Below are 17,440 nucleotides of genomic sequence, written 5' to 3'. Positions count from 1 at the left end.
CTAGTGGTGTACAGCCCCTCAGACCCTATAATTTTGCCATAGACCTCTTGCCCAGCACCAAGCCTATATCCACTGTTCCTCACTGAGCAATGTGCAATGGAAGAATATGTTCAAGAAGCTCTCCAACAGAGGTATATTTGACCTTCCACCTCTCCTGCTTCCTCTGTTTTTTCTTCATATAAAAAAAGGACAGTCTGCATCCCTGTATTGATTATCAGGAGCTAAATCAGATCACTGCTAAGTATACCTACCTACTTCCACTGATACCATAAGCCCTAGAAAAACTGTGTCCCAGAAAGGTGTTCACTAAGCTTGACTTCTGCAGTGCTTTATAACCTGGTGCGCATCAGACCTGCTGGTGAATGGAAGACTGCCTTTAGCACCATTTCTGGCCACTATGAGTACTGTGTCATGCCTTATGGGTTCTCTTGCTCCCCCTTGGTGTTTCAATGCTTCAGTAATAACATACTGAGGGATGTTATGGGCAAATTTCTATTGCATACATAGATGACATTCTTATCTGTCTCATGACACCCATGTCAAGCTAGTTCTTTCTTGTCACCTCTATATATAGGAGGATAAATGCAAGTTCCATATTTCAGACATTTAATTCCTACAGTAGGCTATATCATAAGCCCAGAGGGGTCAAGGACCCCTAATGTTTCCTTCAGTGTTTCCTCAGTTTCCCAAACTTCTATTGGATGTTCATTCAGGATTTCAGTTCTGTTGCCAACCCCCTCACAACCCTCCTCAGGAAGGGCCCCAAGTGTTGAACCCAGAAGCTGATGAGGCCATTGCAAGACTCAAGACCGCTTTCATCACAGCTCCCATTCAAAAGCACCCCGATCCCTCAAAGCCATTCATGGTCAAAGTTAACACCAGACAAATCTTGAGTGGGAGCAGTGTTGCTGCAGCATTTGGTGGATAAACATAAACCACACCCAATAGAATTATTTTCAAAGAAACTCTCGCCGGCTGAACAGAACTATGACATTGGAAATTGGAAGCTGCTAGGAATCAAGCTCACCCTAGACTGGAGGTGGAATTGACTAGAGGGGGATAAGTTTCCTTTCACAATCTTTGCTAACCATAAGAACTTAGAGTACTGAAAAACAGCAAAACACATTAATCCAAGCCAAGCCCAGTGGGCTCTCTTCTTCATGTTCTTTTATTGACCTGGCCCAAAGAATGTTAAGGCTGATTCCTTCTCCGATATGTACCTACAGTGATGCTTGAAAGTTTGTGAACCCTTTAGAATTTTCTATATTTCTGCATAAATATGACCTAAAACATCATCAGATTTTGACACAAGTCCTAAAAGTAGATAAAGAGAACCCAGTTAAACAAATGAGACAAAAATATTATACTTGGTCATTTATTTATTGAGGAAAATGGTCCAATATTACATATTTGTGAGTGGCAAAAGTATGTGAACCTTTGCTTTCAGTATCTGGTGTGACCCCCTTGTGCAGCAATAACTGCAGCTAAACGTTTCCGGTAACTGTTGATCAGTCCTGCACACCGGCTTGGAGGCATTTTAGTACAGAACAGTTTCAACTCTGGGATGTTGGTGGGTTTCCTCACATGAACTGCTCGCTTCAGGTCCTTCCACAGCATTTCGATTGGATTAAGGTCAGGACTTTGACTTGGCCATTCCAAAACATGAACTTTATTCTTCTTTAACCATTCTTTGGTAGAACGACTTGTGTGTTTACGGTCGTTGTCTTGCTGCATGACCCACCTTCTCTTGAGATTCAGTTCATGGACAGATGTCCTGACATTTTCCTTTAGAATTCGCTGGTATAATTCAGAATTCATTGTTCCATCAATGATGGCAAGCCATCCTGGCCCAGATGCAGCAAAACAGGCCCAAACCATGATACTACCACCACCATGTTTCACAGATGGGATAAGGTTCTTATGCTGGGATGCAGTGTTTTCCTTTTTCCAAACATAACGCTTCTCATTTAAACCAAAAATTCTATTTTGGTCTCATCTGTCCACAAAATATTTTTCCAATAGCCTTCTGGTTTGTCCACATGATCTTTAGCAAACTGCAGATGAGCAGCAATGTTCTTTCTGGAGAGGAGATGGCTTTCTCCTTGCATCCCTGCCATGCACACCATTGTTGTTCAGTGTTCTACTGATGGTGGACTCATGAACATTAACATTAGCCAATGTGAGAGAGGCCTTCAGTTCCTTAGAAGTTACCCTGGGGTCCTTTGTGACCTCGCCAACTATTACACGCCTTGCTCTTGGAGTGATCTTTGTTGGTCGACCACTCCTGGGGAGGGTAACAACGGTCTTGAATTTCCTCCATTTGTACAGTGTCTGTCTGACTGTGGATTGGTGGAGTCCAAACTCTTTAGAGATGGTTTTGTAACCTTTTCCAGCCTGATGAGCATCAACAGCACTTTTTCTGAGGTCCTCAGAAATCTCCTTTGTCCATGCCATGATACACTTCCACAAACATGTGTTGTGAAGATCAGACTTTGATAGATCCCTGTTCTTTAAATAAAACAGGGTGCCCACTCACACCTGATTGTCATTCCATTGATTGAAAACACCTGACTCTAATTTCACCTTCAAATTAACTGCTAATTCTAGAGGTTCACATACTTTTGCCACTCACAGATATGTAATATTGGATCATTTTCCACAATAAATAAATGACCAAGTATAATATTTTTGTCTCATTTGTTTAACTGGGTTCTCTTTATCTACTTTTAGGACTTGTGTGAAAATCTGATGATGTTTTAGGTCATACTTATGCAGAAATATAGAAAATTCTAAAGGGTTCACAAACTTTCAAGCACCACTGTATCTGAGAACTGTGACCTCAAAGCCAAAACTATCCTGTCCCCTTTTGCTTCATCAATAACATAACCTAGAACTTTGACAGAGAGAGTGCCAATGCTCGTGCTCACCAAGTCCCTGCTGCATACCCTGCCAGCCATACCTTTGTTCCCCAAGCACTTAGAAGCTAACTTGGTCACACACAGTTGTCATCGCCTGGTCAAACACAACTCCAGCTACTGGTCACCCAGGCATGCAACATACCTACAACCTGCCAAATATTGCTGGCTCAACGTGTTGACCAATATGTACAGGTACATTTCTTCAAGTAAAACCTGTGCCTGAGCCAAGGTTTGCTTCACCCTGCCTGCTGATAGTCACGCCACGGCCCATTCCGCAATTCCCCCGGTCACATATAGCCATAGATTTCCTCATCAACCTCCACAAGTCCAAGGGAAACATAGTCATCATGGTAGCCATTGACTGTTTTTCAAAGTCTGTGTGCCTAGTCCCTTTGCCTGGCCTACCCACTGCCTTTGAGATGGCCAAGCTCATATTTAATTGTGTGTTCTGCTACTTTGGAATCCCTGAGGATATTGTAAGTAATCGAGGCATGCAATATACCTACATTGTGTGGTATAGCTTCATGGAGAAGTTGGGGGTTTCCATGAGCCTCACATCAGGGAATCATCCACAAGCTAATGGTCAAGTCAATAGGGTGAATCAGGAAATAGAATGTTTTCTACAAGCCTCACAATCCATGTTCACAATCACCAGATCATACAATTAGGTCACAATTATGCCACACATAAATATGGACTCTAAACCTCAACTCATTGTGAAGTAAATGCTCAGTGTGATTTCTGCCTGACTTTACCAAATAATTTGTTTTCGTATTGCATTTCTGTTTATGACTTTGTTTGGTATTTTGATTCACTTATTTTGTCCAGTTTACACATAGTCTGACTTATCTGTCTGTCCCCGACTATGAATTTGAATAATGTTTTGGACTTCTCTGCCCTGGCTTCTCAATAAACTCTTTAAACTGCAATTGCATCCACCTTCCAACCTTACCTGACTCTCTCTGTGTGTGTGTGTGTGTGTGTGTGTGTGTGTGTGTGTGTGTGCGCGCGCGCGTGTGCGCGCGTGTGTGTGTGCACACATGAATGCACGCGTGCAGTGGTGCCCTGTGATGAATTAACGTCTCATGCAAGGTGTGTTCCTGCTTCACACCAAGTGTTCCTGGGATAGGCTTTGAATCAATTGCGACCCTGACCAGAATAAAATGACAACTCAATGAATAATTATATTTCCTTACTTACATTATGTCACATTCTCTCCCTTTGTATTTCTTCTGGGTGGCAGGGTGGGTCACTTGTTAGCAATGACAGCAAGAATTTTCTGGGTTCAAACCTCGCAGCCGACTGGAACCTTACTGTGTGGAGTTTGCATGTTCTCCCCATGCCTGCATGGGTTTTCTCTGGGTATACCAGTTTCCTCCAACAATCCAAAGACATGCAGATTATGGTGGGGTTTACATTAGACCGTATCAGCGGATCATCAGATTAACGTTTTTAAAACGATTAGCGTGCACACAGCAACACCAATACACGATTCGCGTGCACACAGCAACACCAATACACGGATACGCTCGGCTCCGCAGGCATCCTGCGCTCCAAATCACTCCGCCCTGAACAGCGAGTGCCCTCTGGAGGGTGCGCACTCCGGCCCTGCGCAGCTCACAGAGCGCGCGAGTATAGCGCACGAGCAGTGATTCGGGACTGAGCCGCTGTGTGTGTGATCCCAGCGCATATCACTTACCACTTGCAAGTGGAAGGATGGCAAGCCTAAAGACAATCATAAGTACACAATGGGCAGTATTTGCATCAGTATTTGCAGTATTTTCATACTTTTGTACTCTTTAATGAAAGGTGATACAAGGCGGAAGTCCGCGCTGTTTTTCAGCAGTCGCGTCACATGACCAACGCCAGCGAATCAGGAAGGTGGATGTCACAGTGACGTTGTCCAATGACGACGCCAGCTAGAGCTCAGCACAGCGTATCCGCGTATCCTCAATGTTTACACAGCACCGGACCAGACACAATCTAAATTGAATACGTGGACCCTGGCGGATTCCCGTTTCCCAGCGTTTCCAGGTGTTTTAATGTAAACAGACAGTGCATCCGCGAAGAAAACGAGACAGATACGGTCTAATGTAAACTTGGCCTATGTCAACTGGCTCTTCTAAATTGCCCATAGGTGTGAATGTGACTATGAATGGTTGTTCATCTCTGTGTTAGCCCTGCAGTAGATTGCCGACCTGCCCTGGGCATATCCTGCCTCCCTCCCAAAAGTCATCTAGGATTGGCTCCAACTTCCCCCGCGAACCTGATGGATAATTAGTTTAGACAATGGATGGATGGATGGATGTAATTCTTCTATATGTATTTCTCTACTGTATATATTACTTTTCTCGGACAGAATGTTGTCTTTTGCATTTATTTTGAACAATTCAGTTTCTCCAAACTTGATATTCCAGGAAGGATCTCATTACAGTCCTTGAATTGAATTCTAATGTTTTCATGACTCTGTATTTGATTGTGATTCATAAAAACCTAAATATCTTTGCCCGTGCTAGGTATTCAAACTAATATTTGTATAGAGCAGATTTATTGTATTGTGTATTTATTAGATTTCTGGCCATGTTTACACAGAATATGGCATTCCATTCTTGATGGATTCCATTAGGACTGCATCAGCTTGGTAATGTTCATTAGACACATCACTGAGTAAAACATTGAACATGTTGAGTGTCTGGATAGTCATATGGCTCAGTGATTACTGCAGAGATTAGTGTTATCTCTTGGACCTAATCTCATGAAAAATTCTAACAAGTAAGACATATTCCATGTGAATAACTTAATCCTACCCTACTCACCTGCCATCAACTACTACTCATACCTTTGCACTCTTTTTGACTCATGAAATTTAATAGATTTAAAGTCATGCCCTTATAAAATTACTTACATCTCACATGTGATCATCCATTTTTAACATGTGCTTATCTCAGTTTTATGTGACCAGATGTGGAAATTAATGTGAAAGTAAATGTTATGCCCTGAAATTGCACATGTGAACTGAGGTAAATATGTGATATTGTGTGAACATATCATAGAGACAGGAAATAAATGTATGTCCTATATGTGAGAAGAATGAATCATACATGTCTACATGTGAAAATATGTGAAATGACCGAAAACCACAAATGTAAATTTCACGTGTAAATTATATGAGGTCCATGTGATGTTTCTGCAAGGGTGACACCATGTTGCTCTGACTACTACAGTGATTCACTTGATGAGACTTGCACTTGCCCATGAGAAGTCTCTTGCACTCTCCTGACCAATATTTTATTGTGCATGCACCAAAACTAATTAATTGCAGTGAATTAACTCTCCTGAGTTCATGGCCCAACTGTTTTCTTACAACCTGTTTACATGTCTTGAACCCAAGAGTCTAGTTACCTCGAGGTGTTGTGTGCAGAGGGAACCAACAGTTTTTCCATACTGGATCCCAGTGGCCAACCTGCTTTAGAGTCCATTTACTGAGAGCTGTGTCTTTTCATTACTTACAAAAAATAAAAATAAAATTAGTGTAAGAACAAAAATAAAATGAGAAACGCAACAAAATGCACAAAAATGGGACAAAAGGAAAATGCATCTTCAAATTATCTTCAATAGTCAGACAAATATTTGTCTTACTATCCTTGTGAGGAGCTTCCACTGATGGAACTAATTAATGGTGCAGTTTTACAAGGAAAAAAAAAAGCTTTCCTCATGAGGACCTGACAAATGTCCCCACAACTCTGATATTCCTATTCCTATCCTCCAGCATGGTGGTGTAGTGGTTAGTACTGTCGCCTCACAGCAAGAAGGTCCGGGTTCGAGGCCAGAGGGCCTTTCTGTGTGGAGTTTGCATGTTCTCCCCGTGTCCGCATGGGTTTCCTCCGGGTGCTCTGGTTTCCCCCACAGTCCAAAGACATGCAGGTTAGGTTAACTGGTGACTCTAAATTGACCGTAGGTGTGAATGTGAGTGTGAATGGTTGTTGGTCTCTATGTGTCAGCCCTGCAATGACCTGGTGACTTGTCCAGGGTGTACCCTGCCTCTTGCCCATAGTCACCTGGGATAGGCTCCAGCTTGCCTGCGACCCTGTACAGGATAAGCGGCTACAGATAATGGATGGATGGATGGATGGATGGATCCCCATGACGACATTTTGTTCTCTACCAAGATATAAAAACATCCCATAATCCTTGTGAGGACCTTCCACTGACATAATAATGATCGTAGTTAATTAATGCTAAGCTACACCTAAACCTAACCATAACCTTATCCTCAACAACCAAAAGGAAATTTTATTTTTTTAAACAAAGCTGCAATTTTTGTATAGAAGAAAAGAAAAGAAAACAAATCCTTATGGGGAATAGCCAAATGTCCCCACAAGGTCAAAATCGTTAGATATTCCTATCATTGTTGGAAGTTTGATAACCACCAAGATATTTAAAAAAAAGACCCATGCAATATTAGGTTTTAAATTAAAATTTAATTTAATTTGAATTTTATTTTAAATCTAACCTACTGCAGCATCTGTGAGAATGTGCAAAGTGCAAACTAAGAATTTCACTGTACAAGGAAGCTTGTGCACATGACAGCAATGTTTTGGAATCATCTTGAACCTTGAAAACACACGCACGCACATGCACACACACTTGATGCCTCAGGAGAGAGATAGTTCAAAGGCTAAGGGAATTTTCTTCTCTCTAATAGCCCGAGAGTAATTCTGCAACTCTTCATCTCCTCCAGTCCCAAAAAAGGACATAAATAAAAGCCAGGCCAGCAGGAGCCTCTGTCAGAGAAGGGAAGTTTAAAGGAGAGAGAGAGAGAGAGAGAGAGAGAGAGAGAAAGAGGGGGGGAAGTATAGAGAGGCAAAGATAACGTGTTTTATTGGAGACACTGTGCTTATCTGTGCAGCATTGATATGAAACTTCAGCATGGGGTGAGTCAAAAAAATGTGACTGTTAAAAATTTGTTTTGGGTACCTGATAGTGACAAGTGTGTGTGTGTGTGTGTGTGTGTGTGTGTGTGTGTGTGTGTGTGTGTGTGTGTGTGTGTGTGTGTGTGTTTTATGCCAATATGACTTACATGAAGGAATGATTTGTATTTGTATCAGCAAAGGAAATCCAAAGAATATGAAAAATAATATTTCAGAACATCACAGTGGCTTTTTTTTTTCTCACACAAGCTATGACAAGAAAAAACACTAAGTTGGATTCTCCTGATGTGCTTCAACCGCAGCCTGCTGGTTCAGCTCTCAAATTGTTTCAGCATAATTTCCAATTTTAACACCTAACTCTTCGGTTCTCATATGTGAGTGCTTACATGGGAGAACATTTGTGAATATTTGCCCACATCATCATAAAAAACTGAGCATTCCAAGCTCCCACGATAGCCAGCTTCACTCTAGGGAGGACTAGGTCGTGAGAGTGTTTACGTCTGACTTTAGAAGAACATTCGTTCTAGTCTATTGCACTAGTTTGGCACATGTTAGCTTTGAGTACACACTAAGCAATTGCCAGACCTTGTTATACTTGCCTCACATGCTTGCCTGCATAAGAGCCTGTGTATGACAGTGTGCATGACCTTGAATTTCCACGAGACAAGGAAGGAAATTTCGTTCATCATGACTGGACGAATATATTGATTTTTACTCAAACCATCAGGATGTTGCAGGCAGACATGCATCAATTTACTCGCTAATTGTATGTTTCTTCTGCAGAAGGTTTTAGCCTGCTTATGATATGTTGTGCGCTGGATTTTGTACTAAGCTTTGACTTTATACAGAGAGTTAATAATCTTGCTACAAGACTGTTGAATATCAACAGCAGATTTTTGATAGATTACTTGCAATTCCCTTCTCTGGTAACCTTAATAGATTGGGTAGGATGTAGGTGATGAAAGCAATGAATCAATGTTAGCTGATGCGCTCTTGTTGTTCATGTTTTGAATAGTTTGAAGGCTGAAACAGGTGGTATTGTTTAGTTTGTGCCCAGGGCAAGGAACGCACATGATGAAGTATGAGGAATGGCGATCACTCTGGATTGTGCTTAATTTAAGTAAGAATGTGAATATTGGTAAACATAACCTATATTTTTAACACAAGAGGTTTTTTTTAAACACATTAGGTTTAAGATATGCATGTGCCGTTTTATTTTCTTGTAATCTGACAAACATTTTATGTAATCCAGTAGTATAATATCTATAGGAATTTTCCAAATCTATCATAGCCAACGGCATGATCATTTCAATGGATAGAAAAGGACTTTATTCAACTAAATATTTATCAGTAGAATCCGAAACCTCATTCTATTTCTGTCACCATACCAGATTTTGAAGTTATTGCCAAAGTCATATGCTTTTCATCATCCAGGACAGAGAACTGTCCAGAAAGACAGCAAAAGTGAAGATGATGCATATCTCAGTACCGTTAAGAGGATCTTGCACTTCCTAGTATTAGTATCTGGAGTACTTTTATGACAATAGTGGACATCTGAGGCTTTCATTCTTTTTTTTTTTCTGAGTCATTAATTCCCTTAAGGGGAAATAGCTGCAAAGTCAAGTTCTCATGTTGATCTTTAATTTCCATTTCAGGATGTAAGCTATTCCAAGACCTTGTTTCTAAAAATAATGGCGAGAATATGATGTGTGAATGAAAATAAAAGACATACCTGGAAAAAGTCACAGTTCTAAGTTTTATCTTCGATTTATCTTCATTAGTCTCTGTGTGCAGGGTAGATTCATCTAATGGCTTTTTTATTTGTGCTTAGAACAACAGGATAATAATACCCAGAATGTCTGAAGTCAGTGTATGTGGTAAGTAAAGAACCTTATTTGTAGGGAGGTAGTAAAGAAGGTTATTTTGTAATAAGGCAATTAATGCAATGTACTGACACAGAGTAACACACCATGTGGTCTTTAAAACCAAACAGAATAATTTGGGTTGAAGTCTGTCAAAGTCAGCATGAATGAGGTCCAGGAATAATATACAAAATTTTGGAAAAATATTGTTGTAGGTTGGTTAGCATCATTTAAAAAGAAATGTGTATAATGATGAGTTTTTTTTTTTTTTTTTTTTTACTTTTTTTCACCACTACTATCTGGAAGGCTCTTAACCACCTCATACCCCTAATACCTAATACACTAGTAAACTTATCAGATGAATATTTGTTAGTTCAACACTAACTTACTTACATCTATCTATCTATCTATCTATCTATCTATCTATCTATCTATCTATCTATCTATCTATCTATCTATCTATCTATCACTTCTTTATTATCAACACTTTAAGATTTTGTTTGTTTGTTTGTTTGTTTGTTTGTTTGTTTGTTTGTTTGATCGATCTGGAAATTACATTACAAGCTTATCAACATCCAGCACCAATAGTTTAGCTTGATACTGCCTGACAAGGAATAGGTTGATGTTGGGATTTCAAGGGATTTGGGATTTCACAATCTGATGTAGGTGACAGCATTAATAGTAAATCAGTAAAAGAGACACACGTCTGCTATGGCTGGTGTCCTTCAGCTTGTATGTACTTCCTGCCTAAAATCTGTTGTTTATTTATCACCTAATCAGTGCCACAAAATAATTCAGCCTCCAGACTCAATCTGTGCTGCCAGATGGTCTACTGCTGCAAAGAAATGAGCGGGCATGTGTTTTTGACATTCCATCAGAACATGAATGATTTATGTAGTTTTCTGTAATGGCCAGAATATTAGTTGTGTAAGATTGTACTTTCTTTCAGTTGTTAGATTTGTTTTTTTCTTGCCACTGGTGTAACTAAGAAATTAAGGTGGCTGGAAGTCGAAAGTCGCCTTTTCACTTTAAACCACACATAATATTGGAACAGCCTGATGGGCCTTGTACGGAACATTATTAATGAGTGTATTCTACCGGTATATACCTGATGTGTATATTCTGTGTGTGAGTTTTAATGTGTTAAGTACAGTATATTTTGCACTCAGAATATTTATCTAGATGTTGCACCATCTGATTGCAGTTTTCCATGCCAAACTATTTGATGTTGTTCTATTATCTGTTTTAAAATATTTCTTGCTAATAGTTTTGATTTGCAGTCTCAAACAAGTATTCATTCATTAGTTTTTTCCACATTTTGTAGTGTTACAAGCTGGAATTAAATTGGACTTACTTGGAGTTTTTTAGCATTTGATTTACACCTTATAGCCTAAAGGTTAGAAAAGCAGCTTTGGGACCATAAGGTTGCTGGTTTGAATCCCTGGACCAGCAGGAATGGCTGAAGTGCCCTTGAGTAAGGCACCTAACCCCTATCTGCTCCCCAGGCTGCCCACTGCTGTAGGTATGACAGGGTCCTGTTGTACGTTGCTCTGGATAAGAGTGTCTGCTAAATGCCTGTAATGTACGCAATATAATGTACACTGAGGGTACAAAATAAATTTTAAAGCAACACAATGGGGTTTTTTTTAATAATTAATAAATTTTTAAAAAGCAGATTTTTTTTTGGTTGCATAAGTATTTCCCACCCGATGTCAATACTTGGTCGGAACACTTTTGGTTACAATTACAGCTGCAAGTCTTCTGGAATATGTCTCCATCACCTTTACACATCTGGATCCTCATGTTTCTCCTGGCAAAAGTTCTATGAGATTGGATGAAGACAGTTGGTGAACAGCAATTTTCAAGTCTTGCCACAGATTCTCAAAGAGAGTGAGTTTTGGGCTTTGATTTGTTCATTCCAACACGTTCAGGTTCTTGGTTATGAGGTACTCCAGTGTAGTTTTGACAATAAGCTTAGGGTTATTGCCCTGTTGGAAGGTGAACATCCATGGCAGACTTGCAAACTGGAACAGGTTTTCTTTTACAATTCCCATATTTGGGTTCATCCATCTTGCTACTCTAACTAGTTTCCCAGTTCTGCTGATGAAAAGCATCCCCACAACATGATGCTACCAACACTATGCTTCATTGAGCAGTTTTGGGTTTCTGATAAACGTAATGCATCGTGCAAAGGCTAATTTGCTCAATGTTAGTCTCATTAGACAATATAGCCTTTTTACTTATGTTTGCTACATTTCCAAAATGGATTTTGGCAAACTCTAAATGTGATTTGGAATTCAGCTTTGTAGTGAATTCCACTGTAGCACTGTGGTATTAGTGCTAGGGTTGTCCTGTGAACAGCTTCTCCCATCTGAGCTGTGGATCTCTCCAGCTCTATCAGAATCACTCTTGACTTCTTGGATGCTTCTCTGAAAAATGTCCTCCTTATCAAGTCATTGACTTTGTGGACAATCTTCACTAGGCAAAGATGCTGCTGTGCCATATTCTTTCCATTTTTAAAATGGTTTTAATGGCATTTTACAGGATGTCTGGGATATTTTTGCATAGCTCTACACAAAAATATCTCAAACATTCCATGCCATAGCACTTAATTGATTCTTTGTCTCAGATTTTTTTTGATAATTTATTGGTCTTCGTGATGCTATTTGTTTAGGTATTTTCTTTGACACACACTGAAGCCTTTCAGGAACATCCATCCATCTATCCATCCATCCATTTTCTGCCGCTTATCCGGGTCCGGGTCGTGGAGGTAGCAGCCTAAGCAGAACAGCCCAGACTTCCCTCTCCCCAGCCACCTCCACCAGCTCTTCTGGGGGAATACCGAGGCGTTCCCAGGCCAGCCGAGAGATGTAATCTCTCCAGCGTGTCCTGGGTCTGCCCCGGGGTCTCCTCCAGGTGGGGCATGCCCAGAGAACCTCCCCTGTGAGGCGTCCAGGGGGCATCCTAACAAGGTGCCCGAACCACCTCAACTGACTCCTTTCGATGTGGAGGAGCAGCGGTTCCACTCTGAGTCTCTCCCGAATGACCAAGCTTCTCACCCTGTCTCTAAGGGAGAGCCCAGCCACCCTGCAGAAAAAACTCAATTCAACAGCTCTTTCAGGAACATGTATATTTATATTGAGATAATTTGATATTTTACTTGCATGCAGGTGGACTCCATTCACCTATTTACAGTGGTGCTTGAAAGTTTGTGAACCCTTTAGAATTTTCTATATTTCTGCATAAATATGACCTAAAACATCATCAGATTTTCACACAAGTCCTAAAAGTAGATAAAGAGAAGCCAGTTAAACAAATGAGACAAAAATATTGTACTTGGTCATTAATTTATTGAGGAAAATGATCCAAAATTGCATATCTGTGAGTGGCAAAAGTATGTGAACCTCTAGGATTAGCAGTTAATTTGAAGGTGAAATTAGAGTCAGGTGTTTTCAATCAATGGGATGACAATCAGGTGTGAGTGGGCACCCTGTTTTATTTAAAGAACAGGAATCTATCAAAGTCTGATCTTCACAACATGTGTTTGTGGAAGTGTATCATGACACGAACAAAGGAGATTTCTGAGGACCTCAGAAAAAGCATTGTTGATGCTCATCAGGCTGGAAAAGGTTACAAAACCATCTGTAAAAAGTGTGGACTCCACCAATCCACAGTCAGACAGATTGTGTACAAATGGAGGAAATTCAAGACCATTGTTACCCTCCCCAGGAGTGGTCAACCAACAAAGATCACTCCAAGAGCAAGGTGTGTAATAGTCAGCGAGGTCACAAAGGACCCCGGAGTAACTTCTCAGCAACTGAAGGTCTCTCTCACATTGGCTAATGTTAATGTTCATGAGTCCACCATCAGGAGAACACTGAACAACAATGGTGTGCATGGCAGGGTTGCAAGGAGAAAGCCACTGCTCTCCAAAAAGAACATTTCTGCTCATCTGCAGGTTGCTAAAGATCATGTGGACAAGCCAGAAGGCTGTTGGAAAAATGTTTTGTTGACGGATGAGACCAAAATAGAACTTTTTGGTTTAAATGAGAAGCATTATGTTTGGAGAAAGGAAAACACTGGATTTCAGCATAAGAACCTTATCCCATCTGTGAAACATGGTGGTGGCAGTATCATGGTTTGGGCCTGTTTTGCTGCATCTGGGCCAGGACGGCTTGCTATCATTGATGGAACAATGAATTCTGAATTATACCAGTGAATTCTAAAGGAAAATGTCAGAATATCTATCCATGAACTGAATCTCAAGAGAAGGTGGGTCATGCAGCAAGACAACGACCCTAAGCACACAAGTCATTCTACCAAAGAATGGTTAAAGAAGAATAAAGTGAATGTTTTGGAATGGCCAAGTCAAAGTCCTGACCTTAATCCAATCGAAATATTGTGGAAGGACCTGAAGCGAGCAGTTCATGTGAGGAAACCCACCAACATCCCAGAGTTGAAGCTGTTCTGTACGGAGGAATGGGCTAAAATTCCTCCAAGCCGGTGTGCAGGACTGATCAACAGTTACCGGAAACGTTTAGTTGCAGTTATTGCTGCACAAGGGGGTCACACCAGATACTGAAAGCAAAGGTTCACATACTTTTGCCACTCACAGATATGTAATATTGGATCATTTTCCTCAATAAATAAATGAGCAAGTATAATATTTTTGTCTTATTTGTTTAACTGGATTCTCTTTATCTACTTTTAGGACTTGTGTGAAAATCTGATGATGTTTTTGGTCATATTTATGCAGAAATATAGAAAATTCTAAAGGGTTCACAAACTTTCAAGCACCACTGTATGTGACTTTTGATGGTAACTGGTAGCATCAGAAATAATTTGCAAGTTTCACAACAACATGGATGAGTACTTATGCAAGGTACTGTAAATCACTGATTAGTATTTGTGATGGGGACTGAATGTATTTTACTGACAGCCTGATAATATCATTATAATTTCACATGGATATCTGGGATAAATGAACAAATGCTTGAATTTCTGTGGGTGGAAGAAATGTTCCAGAGATATAGTATTTACTGGCTGGTTGGTTGGTTGGTAGGCAGACATTATACTAAGTGTAATTTAAACAATTATAAATGAAACAAAAAAGAATAAAGATATAAAAATGAATGTAGTGTAAGAGTGTGATGTGGTAGTGCAGTAGGGTGTAAACACTGTAGATATAAGCAGTGGACTTGAGTGGACAGTGCAGTGCAAACATTATCAACAGTGTAAACAGTGGGTAAACAGGAATAGGAATGGAAGTAAAGTGGCAGCGCATATGGATATAAATAGTGGATAAGGTAGCTCAACTATTCAAATTCAGCTATTGACCAGTGAGCTTATGCTAAGACTGGCTCAGGGCAAAATCATGTCCCAGCACAGTGATGAGCAACTGGACAGTGTGATCATTGTGGGTACAAATGACCTTTCTACAGTGGGGCTGAATGAGTCCTCTACTAAACAAGCTTTGCTGTTTAACCAGTAGATCAGAGAGGGGATGCTGTTTATTGTCCCAAATGACTGCGAGTTTATTTAGTGTGCTCTTTTCCACCACCACCTCATACCCATCAAGACAGTAGCCCAAGACTAACCCAGCCTTCTTAATCAGTTTGTTGAGGTTTTTTTTTTCTTCATCTCCAGCTCTGGTTCTGCATCCCCAGCATCCTGATTCAACGAAGACCATACTGGCTACCACAAACTGGTAGAAGATCTCTAACATCTTGCTACAAACATTAAAGGAAATGAGCTTCCTCAAAAAGTAGAGTCTGCTCATCCATTTCCTGTACACAGCCTGAGATAACCTTCCAGTTTAGCTTGTTGTCAAGATGGACACCAAGGTGTCAACTAGCCTGGCTAACGCGACTTCAAAGCTCTCCGAGCATTTGGTCTGGCCAAGCGATTAAGCCAAACCGTTTCCCAAAGCCCGTGGTTGACCCGCCTCCCTGAAATGCCTCAGTTTGCTACTGGTCGAAGCCAGAAAAGGCTGTGACGAAGCTTAAACCAATCACATCACTCTTTCCTCTGACGTATGTGACGCGACGGGGCTAACTGGTAGATTAAACTCTTACCGAAGCCGGTCGGGAGCAAGGCGAAAACGTCCTTCCTTTCAATAAATACCTCCAGGGCTGCTCTTTGCTCCGTTTTCAATGAGAACTTGCTCCATGTTTGTAATGTTTCTAGTGAATGAAGCGCTTCCGGCATAGATTCTGTAAACAATCTATGGCTTCCGGTCGCAGTTCTACTACGTCACTGCCTTGAACACGCCTCTACCCAGGGCCATTGGAGATGCTCAAAGTTGATTGGTTCCCGATTTTTCGGGAGCTTGGAAATGCTGTAGATAGCCTGCCTGGCCAGACTAAGCTCGGAACAGGCCCTCGTGTTGCGTCACGCTTAGGATGGGCGGGCCCAGGCTAGGTGTCAACCAGCTCAACGTCCTGAACCATAATGGTAATGGGACTGGTTCTGGTCTTCTTCCTCCTGTAGTCCACCACCATCTCCTTGGTCTTGCCCACACTGAGGAGTAGATGGCTCTTCCTGCACTACTCCACAAAGTTGTCCTTGTACTCCTCTTCCTGTCCATCCCTGATGCACCAGACCACCACAGAGTTCATCTCATCTCATCTCATTATCTGTAGCCGCTTTATCCTGTTCTACAGGGTCGCAGGCGAGCTGGAGCCTATCCCAGCTGACTACGGGCGAAAGGCGGGGTACACCCTGGACAAGTCGCCAGGTCATCACAGGGCTGACACATAGACACAGACAACCATTCACACTCACATTCACACCTACGCTCAATTTAGAGTCACCAGTTAACCTAACCTGCATGTCTTTGGACTGTGGGGGAAACCGGAGCACCCGGAGGAAACCCACGCGGACACGGGGAGAACATGCAAACTCCACACAGAAAGGCCCTCGCCGGCCACGGGGCTCGAACCCGGACCTTCTTGCTGTGAGGCAACAGCGCTAACCACTACACCACCATGCCGCCCACCACAGAGTTGTCAGAAAATTTCTGAAGTTGGCAGATCTGACCTGTACTGAAAGTCTGCAATGTACAGGGTGAAGAGGAAGGGGAAGAGAGTGGGATGGAAGAGAGAGAGAGAGAGAGAGAGAGAGAGAGAGCAGAGAAGGATTTAGATATTATGGCTACTTCTAATTCTAAATCACACCTGTTAGTAAGTGATAAATGACATGAGAGGTAGTGAGATATAACGTGACAAAGGCAAACACATACTATACAGTCATACAACATAGTGTAAATACAATACAATACAATACAATCACTGGCTGCTGGTGGTAAATCTTTTTGGGGATGGGACACAGTGAATAATATATATCACTAATATATAATTTAAAAGTTTATATATAACTTTTGGCATTTGAATCTGAACTGTATTTCATCTGAATAACAAACACGGTACACAGAAAAGTTGCAACACTTTTTTTTTCCTTTTGTGTAATTTGTACTTTGATTAGACAATGTGTGCTCAGTCTATCAACTTTTAGCTTCTCCTCCAAGCATGTTTTAGTGGAAAAATCATGATAGAGTAAATAATCCACTTCGTTCACATTCATTACACCTGCAACTGAGTCCATAACACACCCACTGGTGATTGTATTATGGAAATGTCAACAAAATGGGTTAGAATACATTAGCCCATTGGAGCGCAAAACTAGGTGGGCGTGTCATGCTGTGTAATAACATGATGCGACTGCTGCTGAC

The 17,440-nt window shown here is 41.1% G+C and overlaps 1 protein-coding gene across 1 annotated transcript in view; it reads left to right on the top strand.

The window, feature by feature from the left end:
- Positions 1-7,772: 7,772 nt before the first annotated feature.
- The window catches only part of pde5ab (phosphodiesterase 5A, cGMP-specific, b), a 133,440-nt gene continuing 123,772 nt past the window's right edge, over positions 7,773-17,440 (top strand). The window contains exon 1 of the mRNA XM_060933485.1: positions 7,773-7,852. Coding sequence (XP_060789468.1) covers positions 7,848-7,852 — 5 coding nt within the window. The 5' untranslated portion in view covers positions 7,773-7,847. The remainder of the gene's footprint in view (positions 7,853-17,440) is intronic.

The sequence above is a fragment of the Neoarius graeffei genome, chromosome 1 (assembly GCF_027579695.1).
Source record: "Neoarius graeffei isolate fNeoGra1 chromosome 1, fNeoGra1.pri, whole genome shotgun sequence".
NCBI lineage: Eukaryota > Metazoa > Chordata > Actinopteri > Siluriformes > Ariidae > Neoarius > Neoarius graeffei.
This window is presented reverse-complemented; position numbering and strand designations above follow the sequence as displayed.